Source organism: Branchiostoma lanceolatum, chromosome 11 (genome assembly GCF_035083965.1).
Source record: "Branchiostoma lanceolatum isolate klBraLanc5 chromosome 11, klBraLanc5.hap2, whole genome shotgun sequence".
NCBI classification, from domain to species: Eukaryota; Metazoa; Chordata; class Leptocardii; order Amphioxiformes; family Branchiostomatidae; genus Branchiostoma; species Branchiostoma lanceolatum.
The window spans coordinates 6946614-6969862 of NC_089732.1; the positions used below are offsets into that span (position 1 = coordinate 6946614).

At 40.8% G+C, this 23249-nt stretch overlaps 4 protein-coding genes across 7 annotated transcripts in view; 2 read left to right on the forward strand and 2 right to left on the reverse strand.

The window, feature by feature from the left end:
* The first annotated feature begins 921 nt into the window (after window positions 1-921).
* On the forward strand, window positions 922-2385 carry LOC136444877 (DNA polymerase epsilon subunit 4-like). Its single transcript, XM_066442633.1, has 4 exons — window positions 922-1162; window positions 1312-1396; window positions 1600-1641; window positions 2007-2385. The coding sequence occupies exons 1-4, from the start codon at window positions 929-931 to the stop codon at window positions 2018-2020; spliced, it is 375 nt and encodes a 124-aa protein (XP_066298730.1). The 5' UTR covers window positions 922-928; the 3' UTR covers window positions 2021-2385.
* Window positions 2080-5254, reverse strand: LOC136444876 (coiled-coil domain-containing protein 152-like). Its single transcript, XM_066442632.1, has 8 exons — window positions 5005-5254; window positions 4595-4700; window positions 4318-4386; window positions 4035-4099; window positions 3768-3870; window positions 3235-3362; window positions 2889-2984; window positions 2080-2737 (listed from the first exon to the last, which is right to left on the reverse strand). Exons 1-8 carry the CDS (start codon window positions 5074-5076, stop codon window positions 2612-2614), a joined length of 765 nt encoding a protein of 254 aa, XP_066298729.1. The 5' UTR covers window positions 5077-5254; the 3' UTR covers window positions 2080-2611.
* A 178-nt stretch (window positions 5255-5432) lies between these two features.
* LOC136444577 (spindle and centriole-associated protein 1-like) lies at window positions 5433-21631 on the forward strand. 3 transcript variants are annotated; one of them, XM_066442191.1, is made up of 21 exons: window positions 5433-5566; window positions 6101-6243; window positions 6784-6831; window positions 7194-7272; window positions 7830-7912; window positions 8464-8535; window positions 13092-13251; window positions 13443-13646; window positions 14060-14151; window positions 14742-14912; window positions 15583-15738; window positions 16202-16294; window positions 16848-16940; window positions 17314-17410; window positions 17706-17813; window positions 18012-18472; window positions 18893-19097; window positions 19555-19698; window positions 20330-20612; window positions 21082-21160; window positions 21368-21631. In XM_066442191.1, exons 2-21 carry the CDS (start codon window positions 6142-6144, stop codon window positions 21413-21415), a joined length of 2778 nt encoding a protein of 925 aa, XP_066298288.1. In that variant the 5' UTR covers window positions 5433-5566; window positions 6101-6141; the 3' UTR covers window positions 21416-21631. The 3 variants fall into 3 exon arrangements, with proteins under 3 accessions (XP_066298288.1, XP_066298290.1, XP_066298289.1); XM_066442193.1 differs by having other exon boundaries at window positions 18015-18472; XM_066442192.1 differs by having other exon boundaries at window positions 5441-5566; window positions 6130-6243.
* A 913-nt stretch (window positions 21632-22544) lies between these two features.
* Window positions 22545-23249, reverse strand: part of LOC136445422 (sushi, von Willebrand factor type A, EGF and pentraxin domain-containing protein 1-like) — a 39726-nt gene continuing 39021 nt past the window's right edge. For both annotated transcript variants that reach the window (XM_066443428.1, XM_066443427.1), the window contains one exon: window positions 22545-22843. In XM_066443428.1, the coding sequence (XP_066299525.1) occupies window positions 22795-22843 (49 nt within the window). In that variant the 3' untranslated portion in view covers window positions 22545-22794. The remainder of the gene's footprint in view (window positions 22844-23249) is intronic.

A 23249-nucleotide genomic window follows, 5' to 3' on the forward strand; every position in this document is an offset into this window, starting at 1 on the left:
GTTAGCTATAGTACAAAATTTAAAGCGTATCCTCGTATACATCATATCATACTCATTATTGATCCCATGCATGCAAAATACTTTGACATTGTTGTGAGGTGGGTGAGGGTGAACGGTAGAGTAAATGTATGTAATGCATTAAAGTTCGCGTGGTTTTTATTTCGCGCTAAAGGGAAAATGGAATGTTCGCGATGGTTTTAAGTTTGCGGTAGTGCTATAATCACATACTGCTACAGTATTGGACAAAATGTTCGCGATGGTTTTAACTTCGCGGTGAAACGGTCGCCGCGAAAACCGCGAACATAAAACCACCGCGAACATTTCTGCATTTATAGTATACGCAAGGGCAATATGCCAAATAAAAACAGAAGGTCATATTGTCGAGGGGTGCCCTATGTGTTTTGGTATAAATATCCATCCACCCACTTTCACACGAGCTGTCTGAATTCCACTCACCATGTCCCTGCCGCACTTATATCTTCACGGTTATCTCGACGCTCCACAGATAACAAGGAGTTATTACTTTCTACTTTATTTGCCAGGAGCGACGTGCTGCGACGGGAATTGAGAAAGGCTTGATAACACTGTCAGGACGGAGTGCTATATTTGTAAATCGGTTATTGTCGTCATCAACTGATCAAGCGAAAAATCAAGTTTTGTTGATGTAAAGTTTTTTTTTTTCATGGGATTTCTCTTGGGCGTTTGCCACCTAAAATTTCATGGGATGGCATGAAAAAATTATATTTTGGTACCATTCCTAGTCATTAACAAAAATTCCCGACGGACAGGGAGTTTGAGCCAAGCTTTCAGGGGAAAGCAGCACATTTTGTCCACCTTTTTTTTAGATGGCTTTTTTTCCGGGCTACATCGAAGAAATGGGACAGGTGCAGCCACCTGTTAAGATATCCCACAATCCCCTGTACAACGCATGCGCAATCGGGACAAAGTCAAGAAAATGGCGGGAGCTGAAAATGGAGAAATCGCAGACGCCGCGACAGACCGGCCTGAAACTCCCAACTCTGAGTCCCAGCTCAGCGGCGATGGAGACAAACCCGAGCGACTGAGCAAGCTGCCTCTTACCAGGATCAAGGCCATGATGAAACTGGACCCTGACGTCACTCTAGCCAGCCAGGAATCCGTCTTGCTGATATCGAAATCGACGGTGAGAACGCCCCCCTCCCCCTCGTAATCATAAACATGAAAACCATACTGCACTCTGCTGCGTCAAACGAGATACTAGAACATGATGCATTGGCCAGAACAATATTTCTGCTATTTATGAAATATGCTGTAACAATGTCTTTGTTTCAGGAATTATTCATAGAGGCCCTGGCCAAGGAGGCATATGTACATGCCAGGCAGGGCAAGAGGAAAACACTGCAGAAGAAAGACATAGGTAGGTCCTATTTTAATATTGATGTTCCTTGATTCAAATGTGTATAGACATTTCTGTAGATGTTTAGAATTTCAGTCAGTGATTGGCTACTGTAATGGTAAACAGGAATATTTCACAAAAACATGGAATACTAACATCTATAATAGCCTTCAGTTACAACTTATTTTGTACTAATGTGCTTCATGGTTTTTAATTTCTTTCAGATAATTCCATAGAAGAACTGGATTCCTTTGCTTTTTTGGAAGGTATGGCAAAGTCAAGAATTCTTAGATTATGACTGTGTCTTGAAAATGAAATATTTCATTATTTCCTAGATGTTATGCTCCATGCAGGATCTTGTGTATTGTATAGATGTAGATATGAATCTATGATCAGCCATCATTCTGATTATTTGTTCATTTGAAAGGACATCAAGTCTCTGTTTGTGTGTATGGGGGGCTTCATGTTAAAGAACTGAATATACTTATAGAGTTCACCCAGATATCCTTACTGAAAACACAACATATTTTAATAAAGATTGACAGCTAAATAAAGAAAAACATTTTCGTTTATGTGGAAAAAAATGATGATTGTGGTTGTTTGGGTTAACATATTCTTGTGCTTTTCACAGGGACATTGGACTGATTTAACTCTACCTGCTCCACCATCAAATGGGGAAATGTACTACAACAAGGAACGAGTCCTTCTGCTTCACAAACTTTTAATCTTGGAAGGAATATCAAAGACTCTTGCAGAGACTATACATGTCACACCTTTTGTTCAAACAGAGCTGTACATTGATAAACTTTCTGGCCCGACTCTGTTAGCATAATCAATTCATGGGCAAATTTGGTAAGGAAAATGTAACAAGAATGTCTATGTGCTATGGAAAGGACGAAGATCAAGAAGACTGCCAAGAGTGTTTTCTAGTTATTTCTACAAAAGTTGTTCTGTTACAGTTCATGTCATGACTTCAACCGGTGTAAATAAAGGAAGTCAATGGTCAAAGACTTATGTTTATTTCTTTCACTTTTCTTATTGAGATGTATATGAACTTTATGAAGACTCTTATACATAAATGCGAAGGTGAAATATGGGATAACAGGGCTCCCTAGTATGTAGAACTCAGTTATCCTGTTCTTCCCATATTTCCTCTGCAGCAGTATTGATTGATATGGGTCTGTAATTGTATTTGTAAACAGCACTATCAGGCTTTCCTCTGTCTTTTAAAGCACCCTACAGCTTCCTCCTCTTTAAGCCATGACTGTGTTGTGCTGCATTTAGTTTTTGCTGCAGTTCAATGATGTTCCTTTTGAGGGCACTTTTCTCTTGCTCACTCTGATTCTTCAGTGCTTGCAGTTTCTGATGCAACAGTAGAAGAGAGGTTAGTCACAAAATGCAAATATCAAACAATTTACACACCACATATAGATCTACCTACAGAAAAAATGAAGTTTATCGACTGTAAAGAAATATAATCAATGTCAAACCAGTACATTGAAATGTACCATACCTGTCTGAAGATCTCATGGTTAGCCGAAGATGGGCCCCTTTGTTGTTGCTGCAATGCTGCAGTCTGTTTTTGTAGTTTTAGTAACTTGGTGTCATACTGCAAGAAAAAGACATGGGAGGATTAGAAAAAAGTTGTCCCAGGATGTTCAGATAAAAACAATGAAAAAACAAAGTTAATTTTTGAGAGTGAGGGTGTGTTGGAGATGATTAAAAAACATCCCAACTTTTTTGGATGTATGTACCGTCTCCTCTTTTCAGCTGTCTACAAAACGTTTTCCAACAAATTATGCCCACGTATAGATGCTACTGAATCTTTGCTGGAGGTATCTATGTTGACAGGGACATACCGCCATCTTCAGCTGTACTATCTGGGAGTGTTTTTCCCTCTCCAGATCCTCCAGTTGCTTCTGTAGCTGCTGAAGTTCGGAGTTCTTCTGCTGAACAGTCTGCTGCAGTAGAGCACCTTCTTCCCTCTCTGTGTGCATAGAAACAACAAAAAAGTACTGGTTATGTGGAGATAACGGTTTTTTCAAGGTGTATGGACGTGTGTGTGTGTGTGTGCATGCATGTTCATGTGTATGTACATTTTACATGTGTGTCTACCCTCACATGTACATATTGCCATAGTACGTGTGATAATTCATGCACTTCAGCAAAGGCTGTGCCCTGAAAAAAGCAATACCTCAAGGAAAACAAGTGCTGTGAGCATTATTGATAGTTTTACCAAGGAGGTTTTTTATAAAAACTCTTGGTTTGACCCATCTTTTTTCTGTAAAAAGGCCTGATGCCACATTGAAGTTTAAAAAATTCACATTGATAATAACTACAGCTTATTGTTTGTCATAGAGACAGAAGAAAGGCCACATTTCTGAGTGCTTACTTAGTTTGGCTGTGTTATCCTTGAACTGCTTCAGCTGCTCCCTGTGCTCCTCCTTCATGGACTGCAGACTTCGACTGGCATCCGACAGCTCCTTAGCATGTTCCTTTTGAATGTCAATGAACAGAGATCAAAGGTCTAAAAAAAATGTAGATGTATTGTACCAATGTTTTCATGTCCAAGCAGACATTTAGAGGGATGATATTGATAATTTTGAAGCATATTCAAGAAGTAGGAGCAGACAAGACACAGCAATCATAAATTAAAAACCTGTTTAAGGTTGTCCATTTCAGCTAGGAGGCTGGAAATCTTGTCCTTTAGTTGCACGTTCTCGTCTGCAAGACATAAAAAGAACAAACAGTCAATAGATCTAACGAGTCACAAGATGCACTATCTCTGTTCTGTTCATGATAAGATGCACTATTTATTTGTGTTCTGCTCATGAAAAGGTATCATCTTTTTAAAAATATTTAAAAATATTTAAGAATATTTAAAAAATATTTAAAAATACCATGTGACAATAGATATACTAAATCAATGATGTAGGACTCACCTTCCAAATCACATCTTTTAGCCACTGTACCCTGTAATTTGTCAACAAGACCTTGCAGCACACTGATTTCTGCAAGAACAATAAGGTTCCATTAAAAGACTTGCTGGTGTAATGAATTTGAAAAAGAATTCTTCATACACCACCAATTTGTGAATTCTTGTGTATCATACTACCTGTATTATACATAGCCACTATATTCTATGTCAACATTTGTTATTCAATGTGGTTCAAAAGCAGATTTGAGGGGAATAACTTGAACTCAAATTTAAATCCATACCATCCCTCCTGATCCTCTCGTTGTCTTGGCTGGCCTGTAGTTGCTTGGTCAGTCCTCTCACTTGTACCTGCAACGTGCTGTTTTCTTGAGCCACCTTGGTTGTAGCCTGTGGTCAAGGAAGAAAGAGTTAAAGACCAAAGTTTACATTTCACCCAAATGGCAAAAAACAAACTAGCAGACCTTGAGGACTTGTAACACACACAAAATGCTGAACCTACTAGAAGTCAACTGGTTTTGTCCCTTGCTTGGTTGTATTTTATGGCACATAACATTTTTATTAATCTTGAATCATATTTCAGCACTTTTATTTGTAAATATGCATGAAGTCCACTCCAAAATAACACTCACATGACGTATACAAAGGATTAAAGCGATCCAAACAAGAAAGAAGACCACGCCCACTTTCTCACCTTTTGCCAAGCTGTGAAGTTCAGAGCCAACTCGTCAAGGTCAACCTGCTTCAGTCCACCGGGAGAAACCATGTCAGCAGAGGCAGAAGATATCTGAACTCAAATAAAATCGTCCGTTAAACACTGTGGCTAAAGTATGCTTCCCTTTAGTGACAACTTTGACCAAAAATGTCGTTTCGGACAGTGAAACTTTCTTGGAAAAGTTTAGTTCCCGCTGAAAATCAGAGCGAGGCTGGGGGATACACAATCCACTCTCTCAAGATATCAATTCGCCAAAAGTTTGTTGACAACAAAAATATAACCAAAATACCCCAGGAATAAAATCATTACGTTCTCAACTTATTTTAAAATAAATTATTGTAATAGTTTTTCGGAAAAGTCTATAAGTTCATGGTATTTTTTCCTGATTTTCGGAAGGATTATTTTCCCAGCGCTGTAAGGTCAGAGGTCATACAGCGGTGCAGCGTCCAAGCGGGAGATTCAGACGATGGTTTTACCTGCTGAGTTCACTGCAGCAATTTTTGACGTCTGATGTTAGAATTCTGCTAGATTAGTTTATCCAGTAAGTACCTCTATCTTTCTTAGTAAACTTGTGATCATATAGTGAGCGAAATGTGCCCTGAATATGCAATTTTCAGTACGTGTGCGATGTATGTTTATGTTCGTTGGTAGTGGGGGAGGTGGGCAAAATGCCAACAGTTTTTCCTCTAGCTATGAATATTATACTGTAGTACAAGTCCGCTGTGTCAACTCTACCGACCTTTCAAATTTTGATCTCTTAAAGTCGTAAAGACAAGTCAGTATCCTTTTTATTCACGATCTTTAACGTTACATAGATTTGAATTCCTTATCATACTATAGCATACACAGACTCAGATAGCCTGGAATCCCGACCTATTTATAGCTGCCGGGTCTCTTCTCTCCCTCCTATTTGCGGAGGGAGAGAAGAGACCCGGCAGCTATAAATAGGTCGGGATTCCAGGCTAAGACTCAGAGCCAGCCTTTGTTGTTGTTACCATTAGAATTTTTTGTGTGTGTCTATTGAACTGTCTACATGTGGTTTAACAATTTGTGTCCGGTGCCTGGTGCTACCTAGGCCCTTAACTACCTTTCTGTGCCAAGAAGACGCAAGAAGAGATGTCGTTTGTTCGCGTGTCACGGCCACGACAACGCTTTAACAGCGGATCCGCCAAAGGGAGGAGGAAGCCCAGACCTAAGCCTTCACCCCCACCCTGGGATGTGAGTCCGTACAACTGGCCATTGTTGTTTTACATCCTTGTAAGCAAAGTGATGTGTTAGATCAACCTCCTTGGTTAGATGCAGAACCCTATAATGATTGGCTATCCGGAAAAAGTGGGCTACCCCAGGGCTAGGCTAGTGTGCTGTATCATTACGTCATAATGTTTACTAGACTGGCTTGGATAAAGACTACGATTATGTACAGTGCAACACAAAAACAGATTTGTACATCAATTACCAAACTTCTACTACAATAGTACATATTGTTTTATTGCTTGTATATATGTGCCCAGGGCCTCACTGAAAAGAAGTGCCCAGTTAATGACTGTATCATTAATACTGTACCATTGAACAACAGACATTTTTAAATTAATGTTGAGAATAATTAGTGGGCAGGTCTTATTTTCATTCAAAGTAAAATGCCATTGACTTTTACTTAGAGTCCACTGATCTGAAGTTTAAATTAGGTCATTAGATAAGGACAATGTTATACTGTTATGTTCATTCCTGCCAATCAACTCAATCATCTTGCTGCACTAGGACACAACCTCAGACCTCGGTGTACACAAAGCAACAGATGAGGAGATTGTGAGTTCACTTTTGTACTTTTCTCATTGTATCTCACTCTGTATCCATTTTGTGTATTATTAGCTGGTAATTGTGACACTATAGGCTGGAGGCCTGCCCGCCTTTGCCCGGGAGCTCAACTCCCCCCCCCCCCCACTTTGTCCCTGAAGGGGCTATTTGGGGGTTAACGAATGTAGATGTAGATGTAGATAGAACCATACTATTACTGATATGATGAACCCAAAAAAGTAAATGTAGACTATTGATAACATGGCACAATCAGATGTTCTTCTGATCAATGTAACTAGCCAGTAGTCCTTGCCTTACATTGTACGGTACCTGTTGAAATTGTTGTGCAATAAAACTTTGACTTTGACTTACAGCAACACCGACATGAGGTTCACCAGTCCAAGAACCTGGATGTGATTCGAATGGAGAACCAGAAAATGCTGATTCAGAGAGGTGGGACACAATACTGTCATGATATACATACTGTACTAGCTATCAAAATCTGCACTGCAAGTTTGTACTGAAAGTAATTCACACGTAATAAAAGTTTACTATTTATTGTAAGTGGGATATGATCAAGTACTGAATAATTGCAAAGAATAATTATTTATGAAACCAGTCTTGTAACATGTTACATGTAGATAGTTGGCGTAACGGTAGAGCGTTCAGCTCAGAACCAAGTGGTGCCGGGTTTGAGTCCTGTCATGTCACTGATCTTGTGCCCTTAGGAAAGGCACTTTACTCAACTTTCATCACTCCACCCAGGTGTGAATGGGTACCTGACTTCGGTTGGGGAAGGTCGTATTAAGGTCACCTGCTGGTGCCGAATGGCAGCCGCCCAGACCCTTGCGACAGTTCCACAAAATGCAAGTCTGGAGCAAATATGTATCTGTTGCCCATGTGTATCATGTGATTTTAAACCCTGCATCAATTCAGCACTAGAAAGGCTGCCATTGCACGGGTAATTTCTGACCAATAAAAAAATGTTATTATTATATGTACTTGCATAGCTCGGGCTCGACCGAAGACCCCAACAACAGTGGAGAAGCGGAAAGCTGCACTTCTGAGGGAAGTGTTGTATGATCACAGTCAGGTAGGACTTTTCAAAATTCCAATGAAGATGTACAAAGCCATGACATTACACTCGTTGAACTATGCCAGCAGCGCCTCACTGTCACATGTTGTTGTGGTAGAGAATTTTATTACATATCCGACATCTAGCTTATATCATATATATGTGCAGGACTAGAAAAACTGGGTGCAATTTTTTAAGGTGCAAAACTGTGTTTGCAGGTTTTGCTGACATTCTACTTTATAATATCAGGTGTATTTGCAGCCAGTGCCACAGGCAGGTTTATCTTATGTTGTGCAGCCAAAATGTTTTTTGTGCACTTACATTTTTAGGGTGTGTGCACCACTGCACCTGTTTGCAAAACTGAACTTTGAGCCCTGTGTGACAACTTGTCATTTGCATATTTTTAAAGATGAATTATATCAGAAGATACATGAATATCTGCCTGCTTGAAAGCGCATCACAAAGTGACTACACATGTACAGAAGCAAGGAAGTTGAAACCTCCTTGACAGAAGTAAGTGCCAGTGTTGAGAGAAGTTTGACTACTAACTTGTTTCTCACATGTCCCAGTTGCAGGACGTCCTGTCCAAGTCTGACCGTGTCATGGCCGTGGTCAGGGACTTGTTTGGAGATGACCCAAAGGTATGTACATGTGTACTCCCCAAACAAGTACTCTCCAACTCAAAGTACATGTCTTATTGAATGGTGCATGAAAGGTTTCCACTGTAAGCTGGTCAAACTGTTTTTGATTCTTGTGGTTAGGGTTGTTGACTTAGAATATAAAGGTTTGTTCTTGGGTTTGAATCCCTAGCAGGCCCCAATGTTGTGCCCTAATGTTGATTTTATGAATAACATCCTCTGGGTACCCCAAAGTTGATGCAAATATGTGCTAAAAAAAGTTGGACACAAAAAAGTTACCTTTATAAAAAAATTAATGAAAGCAAATTGAGGTTGAATAAAAGATACAGCATTACTGCAAGAAACAGCGCAACGTTGGCCTTGCAAAGCAAAAGTCCACCATACTCCAAATCCACATTCAGTTACATGTACTTAAATTTGTGGTTATTTTCTGCCACTGTTTTTATCTTCAAGGTCCATGTTTTTTGCATGAATGTTTTTTCCATGAGTACTTATAACTGTAGTTTTAATAATTTTCAACAAACTTGTGCATCTGCTGTTAAATGGTGTGCTGAGATGAGGTTGGTTGTCTGCCACAGAATTTTTTCTTGCCCTGTCACTTTATATTTTTGAAAAAATCTTGAGACCAACAAATTAAATTAGTGTGGCCTAATGTACATGTACATGATGTAGCTATTACAGAAATTTTCACACTTGTTTTGAGCATCGTATATTTCTTTTATCATGACGTTTCAATCTTTATTGTTTCAAAACCCCCGGCATGCATCCTTGAGCCTCAAACTGTTCCATTTCTCCCACTAGATACTGTCTTAGACCCTGAATGATGTCAGATGGGCAAACGCCTCGTTTTTCTCTTTGCATCACAGGGCTCAAAATAGTGGGTGCATGTGTGCACCCAAAATTGGAGCTGTGCACCTAATTTTTGACGGTGGGTGCACTGGTGCACCAGGGCACCGAGATATTTTTGTCTAGGCTATAGGGTAAAGGCACTATTGTACACTAGTAAACAGAATATTCTTGAAATGTAACGATGAGAAAAAGTAATATAACCTTTTATAACAGTAACTGTTGCACCTTATTTGATGTATTACTGACAGTTTTCATTCCCTCAAAAGGACTATGGCCTTTTGTAATAGCTGTTAAGAGTCATAACAAAGTCATTCTTGAAGTTTTCGCAGGTTTTTTTATGTTTGCAGTTTTCGTGGTGATTGCGTGAACTTCAAACCACCGCGAAAACTTTTTTTCTAGTACTGACAGTATACAACTAAAGTGTTATTGTGAACTTCAAACCTCTCTTCTCTTGGTAGTCCTTCGAAGTCGAAGATGACTGTGGAACCACTTCAAACCACTGTGATGTAAACACTTCATTTTCTCATTTCATTCAAGGCAAACTGGAAGGCATTTATAGTATTCCATATTTCTCCTGCTGCTTATATAAGCAATTAAGTCACTCATGATACCAACTCACATGAATGAATGAATGGACTGTGTGAGAACTGCATTTGCATATATATAACTGTTGTCATCAACAATACTTGCTCAGCTGCCCATAATAACCGCCCACTCTCCCTGCTGCCTTTGTAATTATAACAAAAAAAATACATACTAGTATTTGGTGCCCAAAGGCTTCTTCAGCAGTGGAATTTATAATAATAATAAGTCACTGGCGAGTATGCTGTCGTGACGTCAGAACGGGCCTTTTCCGTTCCAGTGCAGCCAATTATTTCCTTCTAGTCTGCGCACAGACAGCCCCAGAATCATTCACCTGCAGAAGGCTGGAGACGGCCGGACTCAGCACCAGCATGTTCAACAACAGCTCCGTCCAAGGGTCGCCTACGGAAGAGACATTTTCTCCGGAGTTTACCAGCATATTGTCCTGCTACAAGTGGCACTTAAAAAACAGTTTCTCCATCCTGCAAGCCAACGAAGCCTGCTCCCTGTACGAGGACCTTGTCAGCTTAAGGGCAGAGACCGAAATCATCTACTGGCTGATGGGGCTTCTCATTATCATCACCAATTCTGTCGTGTTCCTGGGAATCGTTGGATCAAGAGAACTCCAGAAACCCATCTACTTCTTCCTTGCAAATCTGGCCTTGTCCGACTTTTTGGCAGGTGTTGGACTCCTGTATCGAGCGGCAGGTCATGTGGGAATGGGATACAGCGCAATGTACAGGACATATGGCTTTCTGTTGGGGTATATGCCTCTCATGATTTTCACTCAGATGATGTCTGCATCTGCCCTAACCTTACTGTCAGTGAATAACTATGTTGCTTTAAGTTACCCTATCTATTTCCACAACCATGCTGGTAGTGCTAAACTGTGTACAGGTATAGCACTGACCATTTCGTGGCTTTGCATTTCCTTGCTCTCCTTCTCACCCAGTATGGGATGGAACTGTTTAGATATGGAAACTTTGACAACTGGATCCTGCATTTCATATTACCCATTTGCTTTTTTCGTCATTTGTGCATGCATAGGTTTCTTGCTGTGTATTATCATATTGTTCACAAATATAAGTGTATATACAGGAATCAGAGAGCGGGAAAAGAGAAGGCTTGAACAGGCAGGGGTTCTTCAGGCTCAGCCTAACAATGCCGCACAAGAGGAGGCACGAAGGAGGTATGAAGAAAGGGTGTACAAGGCCAGGACTGTTATGATCCATGTAGTAGTGGCTTTTATCTTCTGGCTGTTACCCCTCCTGCCCTTAGCAGTGTGCAAAGGTGTCCCAGGGCTGTGCCCCACAAGAACCGGTATATTTGCAGGCATATGTCTGAACTCGCTGATCAACCCATTAGCAACACTCTACCGCACATCAGACTTGAGGACGGCAATCCGGCAAAAACTGACAGGCACTCATCAGACCTTTGTCACCATGATACGGGGAAATCACACAAATCCACTGGAAAACCAGGCTGGAACAGGAGATGCCACAAATGTGCAGCAAGCAGGGCAAAGCACACCAAGTCAGGCTCTACGAGAACAGCCTTCAGTAAAAAACCGTGGCCATTTCACCCATAATGCTCACAGAATGGCAGTGCTGGACAGACCTCGCGGGAGAGGGAGACAAGCCGAGGATCTTGCCACGGTGCAAATAGACTGAAAGGAACTGAAAACTAATTCAGAACTGATTACACTGAAAAACAAACTATACACCAGCATGGGCAACAATGGCAAGTACATGCATGATTATTGAATATACTGGTTTAACTTTAACTGTGGTGTAGATAATGTAAATGAGGTCTAGATGTCATTCAATTAGTAAGTTTGTTTTAAACTAAATGTGTTCTGTAAAAGAGTTTAACAAAAATAGACACTGCATTATGTAATTATTATCTTTGATATGCTGACGTATTTTCCTTGCATACATTTTGTACTCTATCTGTTTACACTGTTGAGATATTAAAGATTGGAGAATTTCAACTCAGATAGTCTGTAAAATCTTTTGAGTCCTTTTCTTCTTTGTTGTCAGTATTTGATCTGAGTGAATTGAATAAGGCTTTTTGCATAGTTCAGAAAGGTGTTTCAGAACCCCAAATTAATTTTTTTCCAAGCTGTAACTTTAGGGGATCTATGATCTTGCAGCTTTACGGGTTCAGAAGCCCTCACAACATCTGCTTGGAGATAAACCTAGATAATTCCTGAGGACTGATGTCATATTAAGCAGACGTCATGTTGTCATGACAACAACGTAGACGAATAAAATCAAAGCATCTGCAATAAATAATTTGTAATAGAGATTCTAAAATGTCATGTAGATGGAACAATTAGGAAGGGAGAGGGCCCATTTAGCGAACAGTAACCCTTGGGCCATCTTTCTTTACATAGTAGAGATTGCAATTATCAGAAGGTATGAGAAGTATTATTTACTTAGCAACACGCAGAAACACTAATTACATGTTATACATACATGTAATTCCATATCCCTGTATAAGAATTAAAATCGCTCTTCAAATGTGTAGCTCACAGAGTACTCGCTCTCCAGGCAGTTTTAGAAGAAAGACCTCTTTTATTCACTGAAAGAAGAAACAAGGGAAAATTTTGTTTAATACTTGATTTTTCTTGTTCCATAGTGTCAACAAAAAATAACCACTGAATCCAGTTTACTTACTATATTATATAGTAAGTAAACTGGATTCTGTGGTTATATGGGCAATATATAGTATATATTGCCCGTCTTGTTAGATTCCACTTAAAAGCAAATGAAAGGCATCACCGTGGATACCAGATAGAACGTCATACTGTATCTATGGTAACATATGTACATGCAGTGTGCTGTGGATAATGAACGGAACAATTTGTTATTGTCTAGGACTACATTTGCACGTCAGACACAGCCTTAAGGTTAACAATAAGAAGAGGCTGCTACGTGTAAATGTTAAATCCGGGCAAAAAGTTGAATCGGTTTTTTTCTCATCTATTGATAGAGACTTTAGGTACATGTACAATGTATGTACTGTATGATGGTCATACTTTTCTTTTCCCTGCACCAGAGCCTGTTCATGAAGATTCTGGTCTTTCAGACATTGAGTATTTCTTTTGTTTTGTTATATCACCACAGAGATATACAGGGTTCCCCAATGTGACCAAGGCCCCTGATAACCCCAGTGGGAGAGGCCCGGTGATAGAGGCCCCTGAGCAGCCCACCCAGCTGTCCATGTTAAGTCAGTCCATTATGGACCAAAGTGCTCTTAATGAAGTGGATGCAGACAGAGAGCAAGGTACATAATAGGATACAAAAGGTAGCAATGAGAATGCTACCAGTATACTGTTTTTTCCAGATCTGTCATGTTTCTACACAATCATACAATTCATTTCCAAACTAGTTATACATGTGTCCATAGATAGAGTAAGGATGTTCTAGTTTTGTTTGTAGTGATCAAAGTGTGTCTGACTACATTTGCATGTGCAGAAGAGACTGGTGGGGAACAGACACTTTCACAGCAGTTCGAGTCCAGGCTGGATCTGCAACGTTTCCGAAGGTTCTTGGAATTGGAGAGACAGCAGGACAGCACCCTGAGACAGCAGGACAGCACCCTCAGACAGCAGAACAGCACCCTCAGACAGCAGGACAGCACACTCAGCACTATCCCAGGGGAACAGCAGGGACAGCAAGGTATAGTGTACTTATCAGTACACATACATGTAATTACTTGAACTATTTTCCCCCTTCTCTTTACCAGCAATGCATTGAATCTATACTTGTAAATTCTCTCAACTAGCCTGTTATTGTGTTAAGAAATTTTAGCCCTAAAGCGTTTACATGTGATCATATTGGACACTTTTTTCATCACAGAAAAAATTTAATGTAGGCTGCATGCTGCTTCAGGCAAAGACATCTAGATGTTCTACTTTCACAAAATTGTGTAGCATATAAACAACAAGTCAATCTTATGTATTTCCTCTGATCTCATTACTTTGATATACAAACTGTATTTCTTGAAAGCGTGGTGTGTATTTTGGTTCTTGAAGCAATGGTTTATATAAGAATCATCATCTTTTACACTGTTAATATGTTCTGTATAACAGGTGCAGCCACCAGTACCATGTTACAGGGTGGTCCCTCTTATCAATCGGACACCTCCAACCCCGGTAGAACAGTCAGCAGGAGTCAGACACAGGTGAGAACACACAAGCACAAATGCATGGATGAAAAAAATGTGATAGAAGAAAAAGAAGGTAACAATGTGAAAACTGAGCAATACTTTTTCACACTGTTAGATTATTCTTTGTAGACATGGTTTGTTGCATCAATTAGAAATAAAGTTATTTAGTTCAGGACAATTTACTTAATTGTTCTGCATCATAGCATTGTAACCAGCAGGAGCTTGATTAATTTTATAAAGATACAGCGGACACACTTGGTTTATGGATTAAGGATGAAAGACATGTCAAAAAGCTAAACACAGACCATAATTAATGTACAGCCAACAGTATTCTCAAAAATAGCTTTGTAGGACAAAATAATGATACAAACAAAAAAACACCAGACAAACATTGTATTCTTTTTAATAGAGTATGGTAAATAAGAAGTTGAACCAATAGCTGATGACAATATAACTAATTTACAGCCAGCAGTATTCTTAACAACAGTATCGTAGCTACAACATGTTGGACTTTAAGTGATGATTGGACATATATGTCCATGTATCATGTTTATGGTAAATATGAAGTTGAATCAATAGCTGATGACAGTATAACTTATGTCCAGCCTACAGCAGTAAACACCCTGACCCCAGTGCGAGATGTGGACTCCAGCAGCCTCACAAACCAAGCCATCAACGACACAGGCAGGGTGAACCGCACCAGGAGCAGGACTGGTGCAGCCGACCACACAGACCTCAGCTCGCTGTCACTCACTAAACTGGACGAACTCAAACAGGTCAGGGGGCCTTTGATTTGCTTTGATTAGAATTGCAACAGTGCAATACACTTGGGACACAGGCAGCTATTGCTGGTGTAGTGACCCACACATAATATACCTGTTTTTACACTTGGGTGGAGTGAGCAAAGTCGTGTAAAGTGCCTTTTCCAGGGGCACAAGATCGATGGCGTCAGGGGATTCGAACCCAGGACCGCTGGGATCTGGGCCGAAAATCCTGTCGTTACGCCTCAGGACCCCACAAAACAGACTCAGTCAAAGAAAAGTTTTCTCTGTTTTTAACTGTAAATTTGAGTGGAAGGGATTTTTGCCACAAACTTGCAATAGCATTTTATGTTATGAGGTGAAGCTGTTTTATCCTTCTAGATTTCTGAGTACTGGACAAAGAGTAAGACTAAGTGCATATCATGGACTACTAAATTCTGTTACTTAGTTAACTGAAGGGGCCATCCTAATGATTCATAGATAAATAGATAAATAAATTATTAATAAAATGATAATGCGAATGTGCCAAGCTCTTCGGATGGATACTACATGTTTGTGAGGGTTTACAATAAAGTAACTGTTACAGTTGTTTTTTCCAGTGTAAGAATGGAAGTGGTGCTTCAAAAAATGTTTTGACATCTCAGGCATTCCCATAAGGCTGTAACTTGTTCATTTCCCTTGTAAGGTGATGGATAACCTGGAGGCTGAGATAGCGGACTATGAGCACCAGGCCGGCATGACACCCCCTCCCCCACCCCAGCAACACAAGTCCCCAACCCTCAGGGGATACACCACCTCCCTCCTGGAGGCCATCACCAGACTTACAAGACACATTAAGGAGGTAGGCCTTTTTTCAAATGTCGTCAGCATGTCGGTAGCTTATTTTACTACATTGTCCGAATTCGTCCGTTCAAACCCTTTTAGTGCCTACAGGGAGAGCTTACTAGCCCTTCCCGTTTAACAAAGCACCTCCTCAAACACGGGACGCCCATTTTTAGTCCCTTCCAAAGGACTGTACAGCCCCAACTAAGATGTACTTACCTTGGAACTTAAACTGGAGACTTCAAGTTACCAAATAGTTGGAACCAGGAGCTCAACTGTGAGGCTGCAGTGCTAAGCTACCAGTTGAGCCACTGGCACTGAGACATCCCTATTTGTTACAATAGAACTATCATGAAAATACATGTAGTTTTTGTTCTTACTTTACGAAGAGGTGATAAAAAAATCATTTGGTATGCACATGTAGTATGGCACATTTTGTCTCTGTACAACATACTGACAATGGTCTGTGTCTGCTGCCATAGAGTGAATCTCAGCTGCGCTCTGAAGCCACCCTCAGACATCACTTGACGGAGGAGATAGCAGAGCAGAGAGCTCTTGTGGATGTGTTGACAGCTGTGAGTGCAGGAACTGCTGTAACAGTACCCTGGGAATCCAGAGCCCGTGTACTACGCCACGATCTACCCCGCCCCACTCTCCGCTAGGCCCGAATCTCTGCTAGCGGAGCGGGGTAGATCGTCGGGGCCAGCGGAAGAGTAGGCCTTGGGATAGGCGGGGAAGCTCGGGGCGCGCCAGTACACATGCTCTGGATTTCCAGGGTAGAACTACAGTTTTATGTTGATAGCACACACTGACTATGCTTTCTGTCACTGTAAGTCTAACTTCTAAGTGGTTTCTGTTCTCCATACTGGGTATCTAGACTAGAATGTGTATTACATCCATGGGTGCCTTTTAGATTTACATCATTTTACATCACTGTTGATATCCTTGATGAAAGTTAAAAACTTCTTGAAGGCAAGACCACACTTGTAAGTTCTACCTAAAGTACTAGTAGTAAACATTGTTCATAATAGTTAAATGACAGTGTGACAACAACAAAAATGTTTCATGTACATGTAGATAGACTTTGACCTAGAATTTTGTATATAACAAAGTCTTGTGTTCCTGTAGGACATTATAAACACTCAGGAGCAGTACACTGTGCTGAGGGGAGAGTTTGACCAGTACAGGGCCAAGTCTGAGGAACAGATCAACTATCTCAAGGTAAGTTGCTCACAAATTCAATAAAGCTTAGACAACTGCTTATTGACCCTATGAATTAAGACTCTTTCAAGTCTCAAGATGACAACCTTTGTTTGTTGATGAAGGTTAGACATCCAGGTAGTAAGATGATATTATGCCAAAAATAGTTACTCAAGCAACTGGATAAAATTTTAAACAGACGTTTCAGACAGCATCCGCTGTCTTTCGTCAGTGACTGATGCTGTCTAAAACGTCTGACTGTTTCAAAATTTTATCCAGTTGCTTGAATAACTATTTTTGGCGCAACCTTTGTTTGCTTTTCTAATGTATCTGTAACATTCAGAAATGTTTTACGGACATGAGTTTAACATGTAATTTGTTGTCCTCTATTCAGCACACGCTGTATGCTGTGATGAAAGCTTCAGGAAATAGATCCGTGGACGGCAGCACAGATATGTCAACACAGAGTTTTGCACCAAGTGATTCTTCAGGTAATTATATACATGTAGTCCATACCTGATTTTTGTCCGTTATTTGTTTCCCAAAAAACTCCAATATGGAGTTCTACATTTGCCTTAACAGACTTGTTATTTGATAAAGTACCTACAATAATATATGTGTACATGTATGTCTTCCCTGAAAAAGGTCAGGACATAATGTAAGAAATTATCTTTGGTTTCTTGATATTCATTTTCTGGCTGTGAGTGAATGATTCTAGTGTAAGAGGTACATGCAAGTCCCCATCATTGTGTAGTTTGTCAGGAACTTGTCTTTTAACCACCACAGATCCCAGCACGGCACCCAAGACCATCCCAACTCACCTCCAACCCCTGCAGCCTGCTGTTCTCCTGTCCCCTCCCAGACAGAGGGACCAGAGAGCACCTCAACAACAAGGTACCACAAACCACATTACTTGGGCCATTTGGTCTCATAGGACTAATAGTTTGCATTGGATTCATATCATATTTTTCGTTCCCACAAGCTGCCTGGCCGGGCCCCGCTTTGGAAATGGGACTAAAGAATTACCTGATCTACTATTCTTCATAATCATAATCCATATCTTGGAACTCAAGCAATCCTGTACGTCCCCAGCAGCAGCAGCCCAACCAGTCCCCACCAGTCTTGCAGACCTGCATCAGCGCGTGTCAGAGGTGTACAGGACCATGGGAAAGGTACCCAGTACCACAACCCCCACCTCCACCATAGTCATCTCCCAGCCTACAGAGGTTAGTGTAGTGGACCGCAGTAGAGACAGCCTGGGCACCTCACCACTGCTGCAGTCTCATCTCTACACAACAGGCACTGCTGTCCCTGGGGTCGTGAATGGTGTGGTACCTCCACAGCCTGGCCTCAATCATCTCTACACAACAGACACGGCTGTCCCTGGGGTCGTGAATGGTGTGGTACCTCCACAGCCTGGCCTCAATCATCTCTACACAACAGACACGGCTGTCCCTGGGGTCGTGAATGGTGTGGTACCTCCACAGCCAGGCCTCAGTAGTCACAGCTATGGACAACAGGTCACTGAGGCACAGGGTTCCAGCAACAGTGGGGTAAGGCTGACTTGGCACGGGTACATGTAGTTGCTAGATAAGACTTACATGTTTTAGTATTTAAACAGCTTTTTTGGAAGGAGGTATGAATTTTGGGTGCACCGATGCTCAACAGATTTTGAATCTTCTTGGTTGATATGATGAAGTCCTTTCGATGAAAAAACATGATTTGTGCTGTATTTATAATGTTTACAAGGGAAAGTTATCATATCATGATTGTGTCACTTAGACAGAATGTTGTCTGCTGTGTGGGTCCAAAATTTTCGACTTGGGTTCATTAGAAATTCTCAGAGTATGTTTTCTGTATTTGGGGTTCATGAGTACATTTGTAAATGATGTTTTATTAAAGGGGGGGAAGAGTAAATTGTCACCAACACAAACAAAACTGTTTCCTTGAACATTTATGTCTCTTTACTCCAGAGACCCGTGCCAGTGTTCCGCCCCTCCCCAGACCTGTCCAGTGTGGAAGGTGTGAGGCAGGGTAGACGGGGAAGTCTGGAGGAACAGTTGTCGGTCCTGTCACAGCAGCACACACAGGCACAGAGACGGCTGCAGCAGATGGAACAGTGGAGGAAGGTTACAGGCACCAGTCCTCAGGACGCAGGGGCAGTCCCGCCCAGTGGGGGTGGGTCAAGACTCAAGAACAAGCTGCTTTTACATGTTGTAGTATAGCTCAATAACAGTGTTTCAGTAGTGTTCAGTGCTGTTACAATGTGCATGTGCATGTATCTTTCATAGAACATTTTGTTGCTTTCATGTTACATGAAGAAATAGATGCTGACTCACTTGCAGTACACAATGTTGTGCAAAAGATTCAGCTTGACATTTTGATGTTTTAGTATTACTAAGTTACAATATAATTTTTGACATAGTGCTTTCTATACAGTTTGGTACATAAATATCTTTAAGTGTCCAGCACTAGGTCTCCTTTTACAAATGTATTTCCCAAAGAGTTTTGCGATGCTACTCACACTTCCAAAATCATATCCTGTTGCTTGTAATGAGTAACTGCTATTTGGCATATCTTATTACCTGGATGTCTAACCTTCATCGACCTACTCACACTTGTACCTGACCTTCAGACCCCAGCCCTGAGGCCATCCACGAGGAGCAGGTCCTACAGCAGCAGATTGACCTCCTGCTGCACAAACACGAGGAGGCCCAGGCACGGCTTCAGGGGCTGGTGCAGCAGCAGCATCAGATTAGCCTCGACAGGCAGCTCAACAGTAGGACAGCTTTCTTACAGTAGATACAGTAGAGGCTAGTGAATGTTATTCAAAACATCACAGCATTCTGGCTGGCAGTTTCTTACAGTAGATAGTACTAGATACAGTACAGTATAGTGAATGTCATTCGAAACATCACAGCATTCTGGCTGGCAAAAATGTGCTGTAAATCAGTATAGTAGCTTTCTTACAGTAGAGGCTAGTGAATGCCATTCAAAACATCACAGCATTCTGGCTGGCAGTAATGGTTACTTAAAGTCAGCCTAGAATAGATTTTGTAGCTTAAAACATGGGTTTCATAAGTTATTTAGTCATAGAATTATTATACCACATACTGGTTTCACCTTGTTTTGGAGGGAGTAGCTTGTGCAGTTATGTATCTCTGTGAATCGCTAGAAGGTGCACACTTCCAAAGAAAAGCATGGTAGGACATGATCATGTGTTGACATGATCAAACCATGTACGAAGTGCATGTGTCGACTTGGATCCCATATGACCGGCGGTGACTCATACTTTTCACCGTTGGAGTATCAATTGGATACAAAAATTGCATAGAATTTTGTGTTTTAAAGCAAAATTAGTGGATGATTATTGGCGAACAACTTTTCCAACTTGTGTTTTTCCCATCCAGGTGCAGGCAGCACAGGCACAGCTTCCACCTCTACCGAGTTCACACAGTTGCCAACATCTTTACCATCCGTCACCCCACCCTCATCCCTACCCCAGGGGAATCCCCACCTCCCCGTGTCCCCTCCCATCTCCCCCATCCCCTTCACCCTCAGCAGCACAGCCCAACCCCAGCCGGTGGTGACGTGGGGAGGGGCAGGGCGGGAGATCCGAGTGTCCGTGCCCCGTGTGGAGGACTTAGAGCTGACAGCCACCAGCACACCTTCCCCTCATGTGGGCAACAGCAGGTCAGTTCAAGGAGGTTTTAGTTTGACTGTTTCTGTAAGAAGTTCTGGAGTTGTACATTGTACATGTATGTGTGTGTGTTATGAAGCAATGTAGAGTGTGCCAATGCAGCTGAGCTCAGGAATTACTGACGTAATGGGTGCACAGGAATTGCTGATGTGATGGGTGCACAGGAGTTGCTGATGTGATGGGTGCACAGGAATTGCTGATGTGTTGGGTGCACAGGAATTGCTGATGTGATGGGTGCACAGGAGTTGCTGATATAATGGGAGCACAGGAAATGCTACTGTACATGTGAATGGGTTCCTGAAGAGAAGTTTGAAGTAAACTCAACATTCTCTCTAGTCAAAATCCTTTAAAGAAGCAAATGTTTTCTCTAAAAATTTAACATGATTGTCAGAGCTTATTCTAAGTGCATTGGGCCTTTAGATTCGTGAAAACAGTTATCAATGTTTTTTTTTTCTCTTTCAGTGTTGCACGTAGCTCCCTTGGCAGCTCAAAGCAGTCTCCCACACCTGTTCACCCTGTCGGAATCAGGCCTGTCAGTAAGGTAAATGTTCTTCTTTCTTCCTTGTCAAGCAAATAACATGAACAAACTACAATTAGATAGCTATGGAATGCATTACAGTCTGTCATACAAACCTAGTCAAATTTAATGTAGGCATACATGTATTGTGAAATGTTCCAACATGATTTTCTGCTGTCTGACTTTAAACAGGTTTACAGTAATTAATTATAGCTTTTACTTTGTTTGTAGGCATCTACTGAGGATGGATGGTTTGCCCTCTCATCACATGTCTCATAGACAGGACATTAATCTACATAGAAATAAAACACAGTTCTTAACTGAAACAAACTATAGGCGGGCTTTTACATAATATGGATACATTGAATTGTACATTGGACTTTTTATTTTGGATCTACAGACGTTTAAAAAGTAGACAAGGAACACAAGCAAACTCAGCATTGTACTGAATTTTTTTATTGGTGTATAGTAATCGGAATTAAACGTTTTATACAATTTTTGTCTTTCCTTGCCTTAAATTCAACTTCCATTTTGTAGCCAAAATTTGGTAAACCCCTCCCCCTTAAACGTGCAACAACGAAAGAATAACCTTATTTACAATACCACTATAGACAATGTTATTTTGAAAGCAGGACATACTAAAATTTAATCTTTACCTTTATGTTGCAAACACACTGGGGTAAAATATGGTTTGTATAAAGATTGTAAATCACATACACTATTTGCATCTTTTGATATGGACTGCAATAACATGTCCCCCTTTCTGTCACCTCTCAGACCAATTTTGGAATGTAATTACTTCTTTACACATCAATCAACTTAAAACAGACACAACAACAAACAACCGAAATTGTGAGCATATGTTTTCAATGATAAATATGAGCTTGAATAAATAAACAGCTTAATTATGCCAACATGTTGCTATGATATGTGCCAACATAACCTACAAATGTACATGTAATACATGTGGGTACTACAGCTGAATTTAAGGCTAGTACTGCATACATAATGTACATGTATGTAGACTAAGTTTCTAAACAAAGACCTGCGATGGGGATGTCAAACTGAAGCAAACCACTGCTCCTCTCACATGTACAGTATATTACAATTGCAGGCCCTCGGAAATACTAGCCAGTAACGATAATACTAAAGCCCCTGTCACACTTGTGCGTATATACAAGCCCGCATGGGTTGCGTATTAACATGTTTTTGTTTAGGTTAAGTTTGCAGCCAAAGAAGTAATTTCTTTGGTTTGATACCTAGACTGCTCAATGGTGGGTCAAAGTAGAAAACAACTTCCTCCCTGCAAAATTTACATAGACCAAAAAAATGTTACTGCGGAACTCATGCGCACTTGCATATACGCACAAGTGTGACAGGGCCCTAAAGCTAGATACACATGTAACCACAGGTATTGTACACATGGAAAAAGTACATGTACTAAGTATACAGAAAAAACGTCTAACTTAACTCAAAGAGACAATGAAGGTATAAAAACAATTCTTACTGTCCAGTGTAAAACATGAAGACAGCATAATTACAAACACTTGCAAACAGCCAAAGTGCACACAGAGAGACAGGACAGACAGAAGTGAAACAGTCTCTGATGAGTGCATAGCAGCAACTATACATGAAGTGAATATTGAGTCACAGATCCATCAATGGTACTGTTGACGGTAGTAGTCTCTGTATCTCCTGTCAATCTCTCTGGAACAAGTTAGAACAATAAGATCATGAGCAGGTGTGTAGAGGCAAAACAAGCCTATAGAGGTTTAACCCAAAAAGTCAATGTTAAAATGTGAGGTACATGTAGTCATTAATGACAGAGTATGGCTGTTCAGGGCTTGAAATACAGGGTGCAGCCCAAAGTGGAGCTGTGTACCTACATGTGTTTTGTAATTTTTGACTGTGGGTGCACCTAGATATTTGTGTAGGCTAACGTGTACTACATAAAGGTACAATTGTACTACAGTTACAGTAGTATCTTGTGTAGTGATCCCCAATTGTTTTTTCTGAGCATCTAACAAAAATTCATGTTAGATGCATCAGTGCACCTACATGTATTCCCAAAAGTGCTGCTGTTCTTTCCTAACATAACTGTATTGGATTTTAA